Source organism: Dama dama, chromosome 21 (assembly GCF_033118175.1).
Source record: "Dama dama isolate Ldn47 chromosome 21, ASM3311817v1, whole genome shotgun sequence".
Taxonomy (NCBI): domain Eukaryota; kingdom Metazoa; phylum Chordata; class Mammalia; order Artiodactyla; family Cervidae; genus Dama; species Dama dama.
The window spans coordinates 2,622,232-2,641,004 of record NC_083701.1 but is presented as its reverse complement, the minus strand read 5'-3'; the positions used below and the strand labels follow the sequence as shown (position 1 = coordinate 2,641,004).

At 53.6% G+C, this 18,773-nt stretch overlaps 1 protein-coding gene across 1 annotated transcript; it reads left to right on the top strand.

Moving 5' to 3' along the window:
- Positions 1-13,212: 13,212 nt before the first annotated feature.
- LOC133042473 (cytochrome P450 11B1, mitochondrial) lies at positions 13,213-18,255 on the top strand. The gene is made up of 9 exons (XM_061123075.1): positions 13,213-13,451; positions 13,827-13,982; positions 14,784-14,983; positions 15,078-15,281; positions 15,550-15,704; positions 17,102-17,268; positions 17,660-17,738; positions 17,814-18,011; positions 18,142-18,255. Exons 1-9 carry the CDS (start codon positions 13,213-13,215, stop codon positions 18,253-18,255), a joined length of 1,512 nt encoding a protein of 503 aa, XP_060979058.1.
- Positions 18,256-18,773: the final 518 nt, after the last annotated feature.

The window sequence follows — 18,773 nt, the reverse complement described above, 5'->3', positions numbered from 1 at the left end:
GAGATCACCCCACACCACTCAGAATGGCCATCATCAAAAAGTCGACAAACAATAAATGCTGGAGAGGGTGTGGAGAAAAGGGAATGCTCTTGCACTGTTGGGGGAATGTAAACTGATACAGCCACTATGAAAGACGGCATGGAGATTCTTTACAAAACTACGAATGAAGCCACTAAATGACCCAGCAATCCCACCCCTAGGCGTGAACCCTGAGGAAACCAAAATTGAAAGAGACACATGGACCCATTGTTCACTGCAGCACTATTTACAATAGCTAGACACGGAAGCAACCTAGATGTCCCTCGACAGATGAATGGATAAAGCAGTTGTGGTACACATACACAATGGAATATTATCCAGACATTAAAAGGAACACACTGGAGTCAGTTCTCATGAGGTGGATGAACCTAGAACCTATTATACAGAGTGAAGGGAGTCAGAAAGAGAAAGATAAATATCGTGTCCTAACACACATACACAGAATCTAGAGAAATGGTACTGAAGACTTTTTTACAGGGCAGCAATGGAGAAACAGACATAGAGAATAATAGGCTTATGGACATCGGGAGAGAAGAGGGTGAGATGTACGGAAAGGGTAACATGGAAACTTACATCACCATATATAAAAAAAAGAAAAAAAACTTACATCACCTTACAACCACCAGGAACTTGGTCTATGGCTCAGGAAACTCAAACAGGGGCTCTGTATCAACCTAGAGGGGTAGGATGGGGAGGGAGATGGGAGGGAGGTTCAAAAGGGAGGGAATCTATGTATACCGATGGCTGATTCATGTTGAGGTTTGACAGAAAACAACAAAATTCTGTAAAGCAATTATCCTTTAATAAAACAAAATTAAAAAAAAAAAAAAAAGACAAGACACACCAGGGCATCCCTGGTGGCTTACGGAGTAAACGGTCCACCTGCCTATGCAGCAGACACCGGATGAATCCCACGAACAGGAGGATCCCACATGCCGCAGAACAGCTAAGTCTGTGTGTGCCACAATTACTGAACCTGTGCTCTAGAGACCAGGAGCGGCAACTACTGAACTCCGCCAGACCAAGAGCCCGTGCTCTGTAAGAAGAGATGCCACTGTAATGGGAAGCTCATGCACCACAACTAGACAGTAGCCCCGCTTGATCCAACTAGAGAAACGTCCACACAGGAACTAAGACGCTGTACAGTCAAAAATAAATAATAACATAACAGTGAGAAAAATGAGAATGAAAATCCTAGGAATAAACGTACCTAAGGAGACAAAAGACCTCTACTTCGAAAACTGTTAGACCCTGATGGAAGAAATCAAAGATGACACAAACAGAGGGAAAGATATGACCATGTTCTTGCTTTGGAGGAATCAATATTGTCAAATTGACTCTCATACCCAGGACCATCTACGTACCCAATACACTCCCTAGAAAATTACTAATGGTATTTCTCAGAGAACTAGAACAAAAAATGTTTGAAATCTGCATGGAACTACAAAAGTTCTGGAACAGCCAAATCAATCTTCAGAAAGAATAGTGGAGCTGGAGGAATCATACTCCCAGACTTCCCACACTCCCTGACTGTGGCCATACTTCAAAGCTACAGTCCTCAGAAAGAGTAACGCACTGACAGAGAAAGAGAAATACAGATAAGTGGAAAAGGATAAAAATCCCGAAATAAAGCCATGCACCTACGGTAAATTAATGTACAGTGAAAGAGGCAAGAATATAAAATGGAGAAAAGACAGTCTCTTCCTAAGCGCTGCTGGGCAAACGGGACAGTTACACGTAAAAGAATGGAGTTAGAACATTCTCTCATACTGTCTACACAAATAAGTATATTCATGACCTAAAGGTATTCATGACCTAGATATGAGACCAGACTTGATAAGACTTCCAGAAGAAAACATAGGCAGGACACTTTTGACATCAATCACAGCGATACCTTGTGGATCTGTCTACTACACTAATGGAAATAAAAACAAAATTAAACAAACCAAGCCATATTAAACTTAAAAGCTTTCGTGCGGCAAATAAAGCCATAAGCAAAATGAAAAGACAATCTAGAGAATGGGAGAAAACATTTGCAAACAATGAGACAGACAAGGGGTTAATTTCCAAAATGTACAAACAGAATCAACATCATAATATGGATATTAAAAAATGAAAAATGGGCTGAAGACCCACATAGGTATTTACCAAAAAAAAATAAAATAAAATAAAGGTGGCCAAAAGGCACATGAAAGATGTTCAACATCACTAATTATTAGAGAAATGGAAACCAAAACTCTACTGAAGAAATATCACGAGACACTCGTCAGAAGGGCCATCATACAAAAATCTCCAAAGAATACATGCTGGGGAGGGTGTGGAGAAAATGGAAGCCTCCTACACTGTTGATGGGAATGTAAACTGATGCAGCCACTCGGGAGAACAGAATGGAGGTTCCTTAAAAAATGAAAATCACACCTGCATGTCATCCTGCAATCCCCTTTCTGGGCATAGATCTGGGACATCCCATAAGTCAAAGAGACACATGTACCCTAATGTTCACTGCTGCACTATTTACAACAGCTAAGACATGGAAGCAGCCTGAATGTCCACTGACAAAGGAAGAGGCGAAAAAGATGATGCAATATTACTCAGCCAATAAAAGAACTAAATAATGCCATCTTCAGCAATAGAGATGGATGGAACTAGAGATGATCATGAGGCATCCTCGGTGGCTCAGCGGAAAAGAATCCACCTGCCAATGCAGGAGATGTGTGTTTGGGCCCTGAGTCAGGAAGATCCCCCGGAGAAGGAAATGACAACCCACTGCAGTATTCTTGCCTGGGAAATTCCATGAACAGAGGAGCCTGGTGGGCCACAGTCCACGGGATTGCAAAGAGTCACACGTGCCAGAGCGACTGAGCACGCACCCAGCTTGCTTACAGGCTTCCTGGCAGTCTTCCCAGGTCACTACAGAAGGTCACTTCCTGACAAGCACAGGAACCTCAGGATGGTCTGGGACCCACGAGAAAGGACAAATCCACCCAAACCTTAGGTACGGCACACGACGTCTGATGGCAATTATCTGATCTGGCTCCTCAGCCTCGAGCAAGCTTTAGAAGTCCAATCAGTCACTCATCATGAAAAGTTCCAGCACACAGTGTTTTGAATTCTACATGGTCAACCTCTATTCTTGTTGCACTCATCAGAATGATCAAGCCAAGCTGACTGCAACTAGACGAACTGGCAAACACGGTCTCACTATGGTTGTCTCCAATAGAAATGGGGGTGACCAAGGAGAGAGAATATTATGTTTTGGTAATACAGCTGAATGAATATCAGGTTCTGCTTCTGCTGTCTACCTTTTATGTTATGTTTCTGAACTGTAAACTGGACTAAACCCTGAATTCTTCTAGTCCCATTCCTCAAAATTTGGCTACATCCTTCCAAACTAACATTTCCTGTTTCCCTCCCACCCTCTTGACTTGCAGTCATTAAGAACTAAAACTGCCCTGTTTTGAATGCCATGCAATACAGGTGGACAACTCTGTCTACACTTCTCAGAAATTACCACAGCTCATGTATAGACAGTCATGGTGCCTGTTGCCTTGTGGGCCACTCAGGACCAGCACTCAAGACCATCAAACTGCAAACCAGGAAAATCTGTCAATTTGCCACCACCTGCCCTCAAGGTAAATGCTTCAAATCTGATATGACAGCTCTGCTATACTGGCCGCCCTCAACACTCAGAAACTGGTTTATCATTGGCTCCCATCATTCACCATTACTTCCTTTTGTTTCCATGGCAATGCCTCATCAAGTACCCACCCGGCTTCTCCCACAATGAAGGGCTAACTTGGGATGTCAGCTGCATCACTGCATCCTAAAATGAGACACAATTACTTACAACTACTTAACTGACCTCTGTTCAAGACTAAGAGTGTAATTCAATGAAAAATAGGGAGACCTACCACCTCAGCTTTACTGTGTGAACATTCCAGGCAAGGTGAAGAGGACACTAAGAAGGCTCAAGGCAGGCCTTCACAAAATACACAAACTCTGCATAATGATTACTTTGGTTTAATATGACTTAAGAAATACCCAGTACAAGAGGACATGCTCTGACCCTACTTTGTTCCCCTCAAAGCAAGAGGCAAAACTCCCAGGGAAGGGATGCCACCTACCTTAGGAGGATGGAGAGCATCCTTATCATCAAAGAAAGGAAGATATTGAGACTGAGCAGGGGCATAAACAAACTTTGTTACTTCTTCATTAATGTGGTACACCAAGGAGAAATCCTACTCTTATAAATTCTTCTCAAATAATTAATTCTTTATCTAAAAGGCTACATAAACAGCCTCCCGTGGTCACTTCTTAAGTCCTATCGCTGTGGGGCCTCCACACCTACAAAATGAAATTGGTTTTCCTTCTGTTAATATCATGGCTGACATCGACTTGATTACACCAGGCAAATGAACCTGGAAGGCATTACAACCTCCACTAAGAGAAAGAAATGAACAGAAACACAGAATATCTGAAAATGAAAACTCACGGAATGGGACGACAGCTAACCAGATGCTAGAAAACAGAGCAATAGGAAATGTGAAGAAAGGTTTACACAAAATATCCAAACTGATACTCAGAGAAACAAAAACAAAGGAATGAACAGAAGTGCCAAAGGGGGACTCATGGGTCAGAGTCCCACACCTAGCCTCCATGTAACCAGATTCCTTGAAGGAGAGGACAAAGAGACAGCGCCAATCTCTGAAGAAATAATGCCAGACACGACAATTTCCCAAGACGACTTGGGCCATCAGCCCACAACCCAAAAAGTTCAGTGTGGCAGGTCAACAGGAAATCTCACACAAGGAAGATCAATCTGAGACGGACCACAGCTGAACTGTGGAGCACGATTCTTAGTCAGGGACAATCTGAACGTGAGTCAGAGGAAACCCAGGCAGTACCTTCGGGCAGCAACCACCTCAGCCATGTCTGGTCTTTCCACAAAAAGCCACGAGAAACTTCTGTCCCTCAGGGACAATCGCTTCCAAATGCTGTAGGGTGAAGACACTGTGCACCAGGACCTCTACTCTAATGAAGGGAAATGATACGTCAAAAATGAAGGTAAAATGAATATGCTTCAACACAAGAAGAGTTTCCCTGTCTACTTACCAGCAGGTCCCACTACAAGACACCTTAACTGCACATCCCAGTTAGAAACAAAACACATGAAACTAGAGCCCGAAGCAGAGGGTGTAATAGAACTGAGATGTGGAAACGCCTCCATTAAAATCAGGCAGAGTGAACTTGCAGGCAAAAAAGGTAACAGGAAAAAAAGACCCTAAGAGATGAAGGAGGACGGCGATTTCATGTCCATAAGGAACCCTGAACCTCAATCAAGAATACCATTGTAACTACAGGAATATTAAGCAACATAGGAGTCACCTCCCCCGTCTGCAAATTAAAAACACAGTTCCAAAGTAATAATGCCCTCCCTAGTTCCCACCCGCTTCACTCCCCGTAGAAAACAGAACCTATTTTGGGCACCACGATAATAAAAATATTACAAAACAAAACCAGACCCAAGCAGCCTCAAGACCCGGCAGGAAAAGTAGGGAGACAAGCATACATTAGCGATGCGGAAATGCTGCAGACCCGGGGTCCCATATTCCATCTCAAAAGCCAAGCAAGTGACAGCCAATTCAACCCGAAACGAAGGACCTGACAGCAAAACGGCCGAGAATGGAAAGGGGAAGGGAGTGCTACGTGTCAGGAGGAGGCTCCTCTACCCAGGGCCGAGGCTGCTAGATGGATTGGGGCACCCCATGGGCGCCGGGTGCTTTGGGGTTCTGCGGTGTGAGTGGCACCAGCAGGATCCCGCAACCTTGTTCTAGGGGCCAGGGGCCAGGGCCAAATCCCAGAATCTGCCGACATTGATCTCACGCCGACTCCGGGCCTGTAGCACAGCCCCACCTCCCGTTCGCTGCCCACCCTTCCAGAACCTTCAACACTCCCCGTGTCCGGCCCAGAGCTTCGGAGACCTAGCTCCTCCACAAGCCCCTGACTTCACGCTCCACCCGTCGTCTTGTTCTGTGCTACAGCTGTCGTGTGCTGCTAGAGACGTCTCCGCGCTCCATGTCCTTCCCAGGCGGCCCCAACGTTCCCAGGGGGGATCCCATGTGCCGGCAGACCTCTGGAGCCTTCAGTCCCCGTGTTCTGCGAAGACCTTCTGGAATCTTCCCTGATCCTCGCGTCCTGCCAAGAACCGTGGAACTTCCCCGCCCCCGTGTCCCAGCCAGACCGTGGAATTTCCCTTCCACTTCCTCCCGACCCCACCCTTGTCTTGTCCAAACCTTCTGGCACCTTTCCGGACACGACCTCCAGCGGTTCCACAGGCTATAGGTAGTGCAGCTGCCGCCGGCGTGTGAGGACAGGCCGCTCAGACTCCACCCGGAAGCACTGAGCGGCCTCCCCATCAGGCTTTGCGCGGCTTCCAGAAGGTTTCGCCGCGCTCGCGGGTGGGAGCGCCCCCAGGGGCAGTCTCCTCAGACTGCCCGGCGGAGGGCGACGCCCGAAAGTGTTAGGGGACACGCAGCGGGGAGACGGTTCCGGAAGGTCTGGGCAGGAGCAGGGGTGGCGGGGCGTGGCGGGGCAGGTTCATGCCGTGACATACCCCAGCATCACAAGTCTGCCATGACTGACAGTACTAGCGTTCCCTCTCTGTTACAGTGAAACGGAGGGAGAATCACTACTCGAGAGAGAACCAGCAAATCCCCACATTCTTAGTAACTAGTCCTAAACCAGTTACACAGAAGAGAGGCCCCAGCAGAAACTGGGTAACAGTAAGGTCTAAGGAATGTGAGGTTACCGCAAGTTAGAAGTGCAGGGAAAGGAGCGGAAAAGGTGCTTAGTGAAAGTATATCACGTTACAGGCATCTAGCAGAACAGGGTGAAAATTTTCTCAGCCTGCATTCAGGAAGTTAGGTCAGACTAGCTTACCTACCCAAAGACATGACGAAGGAAATACAAAGAGGAGAGGAGAAGTGAACCGGAGGTAAATCCAGAAAGCCAAAGTTGGTTATCTGGAGGCATTCAAAGTATTGGCGAAACAGAAGAGGCAACAAAGAAAAATACTCATTCCCAATATCAGAAACAGAAAGGGAAGTGTAAATCAGCCATCATCAACCTTATAAAGAAAATGAGTGGCTGCGATGAGTAGGCTTCCTGTGATAAATATCACATTCCTGATGAAATGGACTAAAACCTGAAGAACACTGGGAACCAAAGCTGACTCACAATGAGAGTGTAGGCTGCAATAATCAGACTCCTTTTTGAAAGATTAGGTACCATGTCTTCTGTTGAAGACTTGAAAACTAGAAAGATAACCAAGCAGATGAATGCTAATTCCCAATAGAGTATGGATTAACCTACAAATTCATTGAAATTTCATTCTGAGTCTCAGCAGGGTGTGTGCGTGTTTCTGTGTGACTGTGTGTATGTGTGTTTATCCATGATGTACAGGTGGGAAGGGGAAGCTCTGGGAGGTGACCAAAGCCCAGGGCATTCATCTGCTCCTTGAAAATGGGAATGGTGACACCAACATGCACCTTCTGGGAAAGCTGGCAGGGGACGGTGAGACGACTCGTGACCCCCAAACTATGGATCCCCCAAGCCCAGGGAGGGCGCTAGCTGGGTGCCTGCAGGGTCCCTGGGAGAGTGGGGAGCCCACGACCACGCCCCTGTCTTAGACTTTCCCACCCTTGGACTCATGTTCCTGGAGGAAAGAAGGATGTGGGCCTTGAGAACACACTCCATGAAGGGTGGGGGCTGTGCTTGGGATCTCTCACTTTTCTGACTGAGAAGGGGCTTGCAGGCCACCCTCCCACTCCCTGCCAGTGACCCTGTCTTCTGGGTTCTCTGCTCCTCAGCTGGATCAGCCAGACCAGACAGACAGGGCCTCGGCCACATTACTGCCCTGGCTGCCAGTGTGTCAGTAGAGTCTCTGAAGTGCCCCCCATGGGACTGCAAGCCCCCATTGGAAGAGATCCTTGTTGGCTCCTCAGAGGGCAGGTGGCAAGCAAGTGGAGTAGGTGCAGTGGTCCCCAGGGCGCGGAGTGTAGCCAAAGCTTGCTCTAGATCTAGACTGTAGATCGAGCCTCTGTCTGCCACTGGTCTAGTGGCTCAGCTTCCGTGTGCTCACTGCACAGTCCGTCTTCAGTCTCTGGCCGGTAACTGAAGCCCTGCTTCAAGCTGCTGCAGGTCAAGGCCACCTGAGAGCACCACTAGAAGACACACTGACTCCTCACCCCATTTAGAAATGAAACACATGACAACTACAGCCCGAAGTAGAAGTAATAAAATTGAGATGTGCAAAGGGCTCCATTCGTATCAGCTAGTGTGAACTTCAAGGTGAAAACATGCGTGAGAGAGAAAGGAAGATGGAGATTTTGCGTCCAGAAGGGATTTTGAAACTCAGAGTACCTTTCCTAACTGTATTAAGCAAGAAAAGAGTCATTTCTGCTGTTTGCAAATTAAGAACACAATTCCAGATATCAATGCCCTCCCTACTTCGCACCCTCATCATTCCCAGCAGAAAATAGAAACTATTTGGGAAACGTGATAAGAAAAGTATTATAGAACAAAACCAGACCTATCAGGATAAGAACAAGAAGGTAGACAAGCATGTAGAAATGCTACAGACCAGGGATCTCATTTTTCAACTCAAAAAACCCGGAAAGTGACAGCAAATTCAACCCAAAACAAAGGGTCTAAAACAGAAACAGCAGAGAATGGAATGGGGATGGATTGCTATGTGTCGGGTGGAGGTTCCTGTAGCCAGGGGTGGGGCTGCTAGATGGACTGGGGAAGCCCAGGGACCCCATGGTGGGGGTGCTTTGGCGTTCAGCTGGCAGAGTTGTGTCAGCAGGATTCTACAACCTTGTTCTGGGGAGCACGGTCAAATGCCAGGATCTGTCAACACTGATCTGAGGCCAAGTCTGGGGCTCTAGCCCCCTACCACCCTTGACCTGCCCAACTTTCTAGAACATTCGACACTCCCCGTGTTCTGCCCAGAACTTCGGGGACCGACCCCCCTCCTCAAGCCCCTGACCCACTCCCCCCTACCCCTTCCATCCTCTTGTCCAGAGCATCTATAATATTTCGTCTCCTTTTTCTGCCCAGATCTTCTGGAAGTTTCCCCATGGCAGCCAGAACTTGCCCCATATTCTGGAACCTTCCCAGTTGTGTTTGCTCAGGTTACTGACCTTCCCTGTGGCCTTGGCTTCGGCTTAGACTGCCTGGGTCATTTTTCCACCACATCCTTCCACCCCTGCTCCCCCATGTCCTGCCTGGCTTTCTGGAACCTTCTCCAGGGTCTGTGTTCTTTGAAGACCTTCTGGAGCCTTCCTTGAGATGCCTCCTGCCAATAACTCTGGATCGTTCCTGTAGTCCCATAGCCTTCCCAGACTTTGGAACCTCTTACCCACACCTCCAACCCCATGTCTTGCCCAGACCTCTTGGAAATTTGCCTGCCCCTGTGTCCTGCCCAGACCTTCTGGACATGCAGGCCTTCACCGAGCCCTAAAACCTAGGCATTAATCTCCACGTCCTCAGCAGACCTGCTTTCCAGTTTTCCTTCACAGTAATCATCAGGGGATCCTTCCACTCTTCAGCTTCTCATCCTATTTGAAACAGTTTTCTTTGGTACATATGATTGTCTAGTTCAGTCCGGATACAAAGTGTATTACGATGTTGCAAACTTCTGATATGTGTTCTCATTCATTCAGTATTGTCTTGCTAGCTAGTCCTTCTATTTTTGGTCATCCTTCTTACTGTGTGTCCTGCAGTAATTCTGTCCACCATCGTTAGAAATTCAGTTGTGTGATTGTAAGCAAAGGGAGCATGTTCTCTCTGTTCATACTTATTAAGCTAAGTATGTGAATGAAAGATAAACCTTTGTTTATGTCACTCATAAAATTCAATAGGGTGAATGTCCCACTTTCTGAAAATTGGAGTTGATGTATGATACCACTTCAGTTACAGGTGTACGTTACAGTGACTGAAAATTTTTAAATGCATAGTCCGTTCGTGGTTACTGTAAAATATTGGCTCCATCTCCCGTCCTGTACAATATATGTCCCTGTAGCTTATTGTATACAGAAGAGTCCCCACCTCTATACTGCCCCTCTCCTTCCCTCTCCCCACTGGAAACCGCTAGTTTGTTCTCTATATCTGTGAGTTGGTTTCTTTTTTGTTGTAATCGCAAGTTTGTTTTATTTTTCAGATTCTGCATATGAGTGACAACAGTATTTGTCTTATTCTGTATGACTTCCTTCTCTAGCACAATGGCCTCCAAGTGCATTCATATTATTGCACATGGCAAAATTTCATTCTTCTCTATGGCTGAGTAGTATTTCCCACATAGTTCTGGTGGCTCAGATGGTAAATGCACTCTCCTGCAATGCAAGAGACCTAGATTTGATCCCTAGGTTCGGAAGATGTCCTGGAGAAGGGCATGGTAACTCTAGTATTCTTGCCTGGAGAATTCGCCTGGTGGGCCTCAATCCATGGGGTGGATAAGAGTCGGACGTGACTGAGTGACTAACACTTTCACTTTCTATATATTCATATATAGATTATATATAGCGTATATATTATATATGTATATATATGTACATATGTATTTCTTTATGTTCATACATATCCACGTGTGTGTGTATATTTGTGTATATATATATGTGTGTGTGTATATACACACACACATATATATATGGAATTAACGACATCTACCTCATCCAATCCTCTGTTGATGGACACTCATGCTGCTTCTATATCTTGGCAGCTGTAAATAATTGTTCTAGCATCTTCCCAAATTAGTGTGTTTACTTTTCTCAGATATGTACCCAGGAGTGGCAATCCTGGCACATTCCTCGTCTTTTTCTGTTGCACACAGACTGTTTCGAACAGCATGGACCTTGCAGATGCTGAGGTCTGTGAGGTCGAGTGCATCAAGAAGGGGGCCCCCGCCTCCTCGAGGAGGTGTTCCGGTCGATCCTGGCACCGGAACATTGGAGTTGGCAGTCCACCCCCCTCAGGGGACACCAAAGAGTTCTGATATCTGGGCCAGAGGATCCCGGGGCTCTACCTGCGTGGGTAGGTTGAGGCAGGGGCTGGGCCACTGCTGGGGTTCCGCTTGAGTCCCCCAGCCCAGGGAAAGAGGGGAAGGAGCCTGAGAACTTACTGGGGCACAGGCTCTGAGACTGGAGTCGGGATAGTAAGGACCAGGGATGAAGTATGGAGAATTCAGAACCCAGCATGCGGGGGAGGAGAAGGGTTCTGCTTGGAAACAGCAGAACCAGGGCTGTTCAACAACAGCCCAGAACAGTATCAGGGCTCCTGGGCACTGGTCTGGCCCTGGGACGCCCACTGAGCGGTGCTCTTCTCTGCAAGACCCTGGCCTGGCTCCACCGGGGGAGACCATCAGGGCAGGGGCTCCCCTGTCAGGGGCTCTCAGCCCCTTCTGGGGCTGGGCTGGGTCCTCACCCACAGCTGTGCCTCGGGGCAGACAGCCCGGCTGGCTGGCCCTCAGCACAAGAGGAGGCCTGCGGGGAGGGGCTGCCAGGCCCATGCGGGAGGCAGAGCCCCACCTTCGGCGACGTGGGGATCAGGGGCCCTGAGAGCGCTCTCGGGTCTTCCTCTGTGAGGAGTCATTGCATGAAGATTCCCCTGGGACCTGCACCCTGCTCTCAAGCTTGGGAGGTCTAGGAGGTACCGAGAGCTCGGCACAAGTTCAGGAGCCTTTGGTGCTAGTGCAGGCGGAGGGCACACAGGCAGGAACAGGCTCAGGAGGCTGGCCAGGGTGGCCTGGGCCGAGGCAGCGGCACCCCAAGGGCAGGCTGGGGCTCCAGGCTGCGTCTCAGCCCGAGGACAGCTCTTACGCCACCTGGGGCTGAGGCCCACCGTGCATGTCGGCTTGATGAGGGACCTTGGCAGTTCTGACTCATGGCCACAGCTGACTATCCCCCAGGAAGTGTCAAGAGAGGGAATGAGTGAAAGTAGAAGGACAAGTAACACTCAGATCTTCAGCCACCCTGAACTAGAAGCCCCACGCGCTCCCTGTCCTACCTCCAGAGGCTGCACGGCGGTGTCTTCAGGGCACCATCCCCAAATCAGGCCTGGGGTTCCTGGGCACCTCTGCAGAGGCCCAAGCATGAGGGCCCTGGGGCCCCGCTGACACAATGGGGGCCTGGGGAGGGGAACCGAAGACCTGCTGTCCATCTCCTGCTTGAAAGCAGGGCCAGAAACAGCAGCACTGACCTCCTGGGAGAGCTGCCAGGGCTGGGTGGACGACACGGGGTCTGAAACTATGGACCCCCAAGCAGAGGGAGGGCTCCAGCTGTGTGCCTCCTGGGTCCCTGGGAGGATGGGGGGCCCACGACTAGGCCCCTGTCATAGACTTTCTCCCCCCTGGGGGCAGCTCATGTTCCAGGAAGAAAGAAGGATGTGGTCCCTGAGCACATACCCCATGGGGGCAGGGTCCTCTCACCTTTCTGACTGAGGAGGGGCTTGCAGGCCACCCTCGCCCTCCCTGCCGGTGACCCCGTCTTCTGGGTTCTCTGCTCCTCAGCTGGATCAGCCTGGCCAGACAGACAGGGCCTCGGCCACAAACTGCCCTGGCCGCCAGTGAGCCAATGGGGTCTTTGCATCCCCCTAAGGGCCCCCCGTGGGACTGCAAGCCCCCATTGGGAGGGACCCTGGCTGGCTCCTGCCTCCACCCCTGGACCCAGCATCCGGCCCAGGCAAGAGTAGGCAAAACCCAGGGTTGCGGGAAATGAGAGCCCAGCCCTTTCCACTGCTCCCCGTTCTGGTCCTTGTAGAAGAGAGACGAACATGCCCAAGGTCCCCTTTCATCCCTTGCGAAGATAAGGCACCCATCCATCTTGCGCCTGTCCTGCACTGGAGGGGGAGGGGGCCTCTTGCCCCCACCGCTGCCCCTTTGGGTCCCTGTTCCAACCCTGCCTTGCTCCCAAGAGCCACCCGCCAGCAGGCCTGCGTCACTGCCGCACCCGGCACCATCCATCTCTGTCCTCCCGCTGGAGGCCTTTAGCCTGAGTGCTGCCCTGGGCTTCCTAGTCTGGCCCAGAGCCAGTCTGGCCTGTGACGTGATCACATCACCCGGGGCCAGCAGGCCCAGTGAGATAAAAGGAAGGGGCTGAGGGGGTGGGGGGCAGCAGGATGGCGCTGTGGGCAAAGGCCAGAGCGTGGATGGTAGGGCCCTGGCTGTCCCTGCGTGGGGCACGCCTACTGGGCACCAGAGCCGATGCAGCCCCCAAGGCGGTGCTGCCCTTTGAAGCCATGCCCCGGTGTCCTGGCAACAAGTGGATGCGGATGCTGCAGATCTGGAAGGAGCAGGGCTCTGAGAACATGCACCTGGACATGCATCAGACCTTCCAGGAGCTGGGGCCCATTTTCAGGTAAAGCTGTGCCCACTCACCTCAGTGAGAACACCCTCACGTTCTATCCCGCCTGGTGGCTGAGTCCCCCTGTGCCAGGGCTGTGCCACATCCCACTGCCCACATCCCGGCGGGGGCACCCGGGGCATGGGGAAGGGGCACGGGAGGGCTCCTTGGGGCAGGTGTGTGCCTCGGCCGCTGCAGACGGGGGGCCTCTGGTGAGCAGGAGCCCTGGGCAGTTCGCTGCTGGGAGCACAGAACGCAAACCCCAGAGGAGGGGAGGCTTCAGTGAGACTGCGGGAGGGCCCGCCGGCTCTGAGCCAGCACCTGGCTCTGTGCAGTGGGGCCCAGGGCAGGACACGGTCCCCCAGCAGGTCGCGGAGCTCTGCCCCACAGGTACGACGTGGGAGGGAGACACATGGTGTTCGTGATGCTGCCTGAGGACGTGGAGAGGCTGCAGCAGGCGGACAGCCGTCACCCCCAGCGGATGCTCCTGGAGCCCTGGCTGGCCTACCGACAGGCTCGCGGGCACAAGTGTGGCGTGTTCTTGCTGTGAGGGCCGGTGGGGGTGTGGAGGGAGGGGCTGGGCGGCCTGCGTGCAGAGAGCACGTGGGACGGGGAAGACCTCAAAGCAAGCCTGCCCGGGGCCCACCTGGGTGGGTGGGGAGAGGGTGCCCACCGGCTCCGGATCAGGCCCGTGCCTGGGCAACCTGTGTGCCCTGGAGCTGGGTAAGGGGACCCTTACCTGGGGGGGACCCTTACCTGGGACCCTCCCTGCACGGCCAGAGGAGGGAGGTTGGCACCTGCAGAGGCTCGGAAGGGCCTGCCGGCGGGGTGCACGTCTCCCCTCCTCCAGCCCCCAGGTCCTGCCAGCAGACCCCGACGGGCACTGGGCCCTGTGTGGGTAATATCAGGAGAGGCACGATTGGATTCTGCCACGAGGGGCAGGGGCTGTGAGGGGAGGGGAGCCGGCAGGCTGCATGGCAGAGGCCTTGCCCACTCTGGAGCGATGAGAGCATGCTGGGCCAGCTCCCAGGGGCTCGGCCTCCTTCCTCACAGAAGAAGCCTCCAGGCCTGGAGGGGGCCCGGAGGGGAGGTGCGTGTGGCAGGCCTGCCATTCTGCAGACACCCCGGCAGCAGGCTCAGCCACAGGCCCCCGTCTCAACCTGGATGAAGTACACAACGCTGCCCCAAGGAAAGAGGTGCCGCCATGGTCCCAACGGGGTCCGCCTGCCCCCGAGGACCAGCAGGCGGCACCTTTTCTGGCCCGTTTCATCCTGGAGAGAGGAAGGTGGGGTGCAGGACGGGGCCACTGCTGACTGACACCCTGACGCTCCACTCCCTGCTCTACAGCAATGGGCCCCAGTGGCGTTTGGACCGACTGCGGCTGAACCCAGATGTGCTCTCGCTGCCAGCCCTGCAGAAGTACACGCCCTTGGTGGATGGTGTGGCCAGGGACTTCTCCCAGACCCTGAAGGCGCGGGTGCTGCAGAATGCTCGGGGGAGTCTGACCCTGGACATCGCGCCCAGCGTCTTCCGCTACACCATCGAAGGTGTGGGCTGGCGAGGCGGGGACACCTCAGGGTGGGGGGACAGCTGGCCCTGAGGCCTGGGCTACCGGGGGCTCAGGAACCCCTCCTCCCGCAGCCAGCACCTTAGTCCTTTATGGAGAGCGGCTTGGCCTTTTGACCCAGCAACCAAACCCTGACAGCCTGAACTTTATCCACGCGCTGGAGGCCATGTTCAGGTCCACCGTGCAGCTCATGTTTGTGCCCAGGCGCCTGTCACGGTGGACGAGCACCAACATGTGGAGGGAGCACTTCGAGGCCTGGGACTACATCTTTCAGTATGGTGAGGGCTGGAGACCGGGCAGTGTGGTGACTGGGGGCCCCGGGTGTCCCCACTCACCACAGTTGGGGAAGGACTGAGGTCCCGGGAGGGGCTTGTGGCTTCGTCATGGTCCCAGACACCATCGGCAATGATGCTGGCCTGGGCGGGCCTGAGAACTGGGGGCAGGATGTGGAGACTTGGGGGCATGGAGGGTAAAGGGCAGGAGGATGACAAAGAACAGTGCTTCCCAGCGCCAGACCCAGGGCTTCTGTCGCTGTGCATCCTGCAGCCAACAGAGCCATCCAGAGAATCTATCAGGAGCTGGCCCTCGGCCACCCGTGGCACTACAGCGGCATTGTAGCGGAGCTGCTGATGCGAGCAGACATGACCCTGGATACCATCAAGGCCAACACGATTGACCTCACTGCTGGAAGTGTGGACACGGTCAGGCCAGCACCCAGCCCTTCCCATAGAGCAGGGAGCTCTCCTGCCTCCAGGTAGCCTCCTCCCACGGCAAATGTCTCCTCCATGCCCCTTCCCAATCTATGCCTCCTGCTTCCCAAAGGAAAGGCATCTGTGGTGACCCAGGGAAACCAGGCTCCAGACAGAGTGTAGAGCGGCGGGAGGCCTGGGTACCTGCAGCATCAGAGGTCCCTGGGGTCCGGCTGCAGGGTCACATTAGAGACCTTTTCCAGGGACAGAGACGATCGTTTGGAGGTGACAGGCTAATGGGAAGGGCAGCAAGGGGCTCCAGCGTGTGGGAGAGAGAGCAGGTGGCAGGGAAGCCAGCCCAGGGAGCGGGCCGGGCCCAGGGTGTGCAGTGCAGCCAAAGCATCGTGCGTCTAGACCGAGCCTCCCTCTGCCAGTGTCTCTGAGGGCCAGGCACCCAGGCCCTGAGCAGAGACGCGGGCTCATGGTGGAGACACTCCCTGAGCCGGGGCTGTGATGCAGTCATAAGGTGAGAGAGGGTGAGCCAGGCATGTGCCTGCTCTAGGAAGACTTCCTGGAGAAGGAGGGCTTTCATTGGGATTGCAGGGACCACACAGAAGAGGAGGCCTGGAGGGCAGCAGGCCAAGTCCTGCAAGAGCGGACAGTGAGGAAAGGCCATGAGGCTGAGTGGAGGGAAACAGGGCAAGTGGGCAGAGGAGGGCAGACAGGGTCAGGGCCTCTGTCAAGGAGGGCCTTGCACACCCAGCCTGTATCCCACGCTAGAGGAAGCCAGTGTGGGGAGTGTCTCGCTCAGCCAACCAGTCCCTCATGGGCCACAGGGCAGAGTGCAGCACGGACTACAGTTCAGGAAGCCGTGGGGAGGCCGGATCTGCACGGCAGGGGATGCCAGGGATAGGTTACTTTGGGGATGATGTTTAGGAGATACCGAACTGCTCAGGTCTCCAGCTGGATAGCGGGCACTGCTCTTTGCACATGGAAATGATCCAGGAGGAGGAAACGGTTGGGAGTCTGGGCTGCCGGTTCCTGCTGGGACGCTGTGAACGGACCTACCTGTGGATGCCCAGATGGACCTCAGCTCCTCAACTCTCCCCACTGAGTAGATGTCAAGAGTGAGCCCCTCCTGGACCCAGAGGAGGAAGAAAACCTCAGGTTCTGAGGTGGCTAGAGAAGGCCTGGGTCTCAGTGACGTTGGGGACGCCTCCCCTAAGGGATTCAGGGAAAGCTGATGAGGTGGTTTTAGAATCTCCAGGACTTGAGGCTCTGGGCTTTGTGGTCTCTGAGTGTGCAGGTCGCCTGCCCCAGGGGACCACCATCTTTCTGGGAGGGGCTTAGGAGTGGAGGGGCACAGCCTATGCCGAGGTCTGAGCCCCGGCCCTCTGTGCCCCCTGCAGACAGCCTTCCCCTTGCTGATGACTCTCTTTGAACTGGCTCGGAACCCGGAGGTGCAGCAGGCCCTGCGCCAGGAGAGCCTGGTGGCTGAGGCCCGGATCTCAGAAAATCCCCAGAGGGTCACCACGGAGCTGCCTTTGCTGCGGGCAGCCCTCAAGGAGACCTTGAGGTAGGCGAGGTGGACCTGGACTACCCAGTGGCCCTGGCCCCGTGACTGCAGAGCTCTCTTGCTGGGCCTGACAGCTCCTTTGCCCAGGGGTGCATCCCCCTGTACCTCCTCTTCTTCTCCCTGGAGGGAGGTTGGTGCTGCTTCCTCTGGGATCCCACCTCAGTGTCCCGGGGCACTCGTCAGTCGTGTCCTCACTGGCCTGGGGAGCTTTGGCTAACTTGAGAGATGCAAGGAAGGAGCGCCTCAGGATCTGGGCTTCCCTGTGCCAGGAGCGACCTGTGAGGGCCCCCGGGGGCTGCCCTCAGGCTGTGTGCACTGGGCTAGGAAGGCTGCAGAGAGTGTCCAGAGCCTGGTCACAGCTGAGGACCCTGCTGGATGCCTCTGTGCGCAGGCTCTACCCCGTGGGTATCACCTTGGAGCGGCAAGTGAGCTCGGACCTGGTGCTGCAGAACTACCACATCCCGGCCGGGGTGAGTGAGGCCCTGGAGCCCCGCCGACCTTCACCCAGGGGCCAGCTGACATCGGCCCTTTCCCACTGCCTACAGACGCTGGTGAAGGTCCTACTCTATTCCCTGGGTCGAAACCCTGCCGTGTTCGCCAGGCCCGAGAGCTATCACCCCCAGCGTTGGTTGGACTGCCGGGGCTCTGGAAGCAGGTTCCCACACCTGGCCTTTGGCTTTGGCATGCGCCAGTGCCTGGGGCGGCGAGTAGCCGAGGTGGAGATGCTGCTTCTGCTGCACCATGTGAGTGGGCCGCGAGGGGCATGGGTGGGCAGCCTGGCCGGGGACCCCTGGCTTTGTCCTGGGGCGCCCAGCCTCAGGGCCCTGGAAGGCAGGGCAGGCTGGGCCAGGTGGAACCCTGCCTCTGTCCTAGGTGCTGAAGAACTTCCTGGTGGAGACACTGGTGCAAGAGGACATAAAGATGGTCTACCGCTTCATACTGATGCCCTCTACCCTCCCCCTCTTCACCTTCCGGGCCATCCAGTAGTCCTGTCACCACACTGTCGGGCCACTCACGCTACAAGCCCCTTTGCTGGACCCCAGCCACCCCTCTTTTCTCCTGTGGGCCCTGCCTTTTGAGTCACAGCACCGTGCAGCCAGCACTGTGCACACATGTAGCAGCACAGGCCCCGCGGGTCAGGCGTGCTGGCCTGCACAGCAAGGCCAGGGCGGAGCTGGGGGTGAGCCTTGGTGGCAGATCCTGGGCCCACGCCCAGTCCCGCCAGTGCCTTCTCCAGCAAGGGGCGCCATCTGAGGGCCTTTGACCCCAGTCACCCCTGGGGCATAAGCCCCAGGCCCCTTGTGTGGCCATGCCAGCGACGGGCCTCAGACCACACCCTCTGCCTGCCTGTCCAGCCTTTGTACTGCCTGTGCTAAACTCTGCTCCCATGCAAGAGCTGACAACTTGGGCATGCCCTGTCCTGATGGTTGCCATTTCAAGTGCCATCCCCTGGGCTTCCAGTGCTCTGGCATGGACTTGCCTTCAAGCTGGGTTGTTGTCTGTCT

Coding starts and splice junctions, on each gene's coding strand:
- LOC133042473 (XM_061123075.1), top strand. CDS start 13,213: ATGGCGCTGTGGGCAAAGGCCAGAGCGTGGATGGTAGGGCCCTGGCTG. Junction 17,739..17,813: donor ACTACCACATCCCGGCCGGG/GTGAGTGAGGCC, acceptor CACTGCCTACAG/ACGCTGGTGAAGGTCCTACT. Junction 18,012..18,141: donor TGCTGCTTCTGCTGCACCAT/GTGAGTGGGCCG, acceptor CCTCTGTCCTAG/GTGCTGAAGAACTTCCTGGT.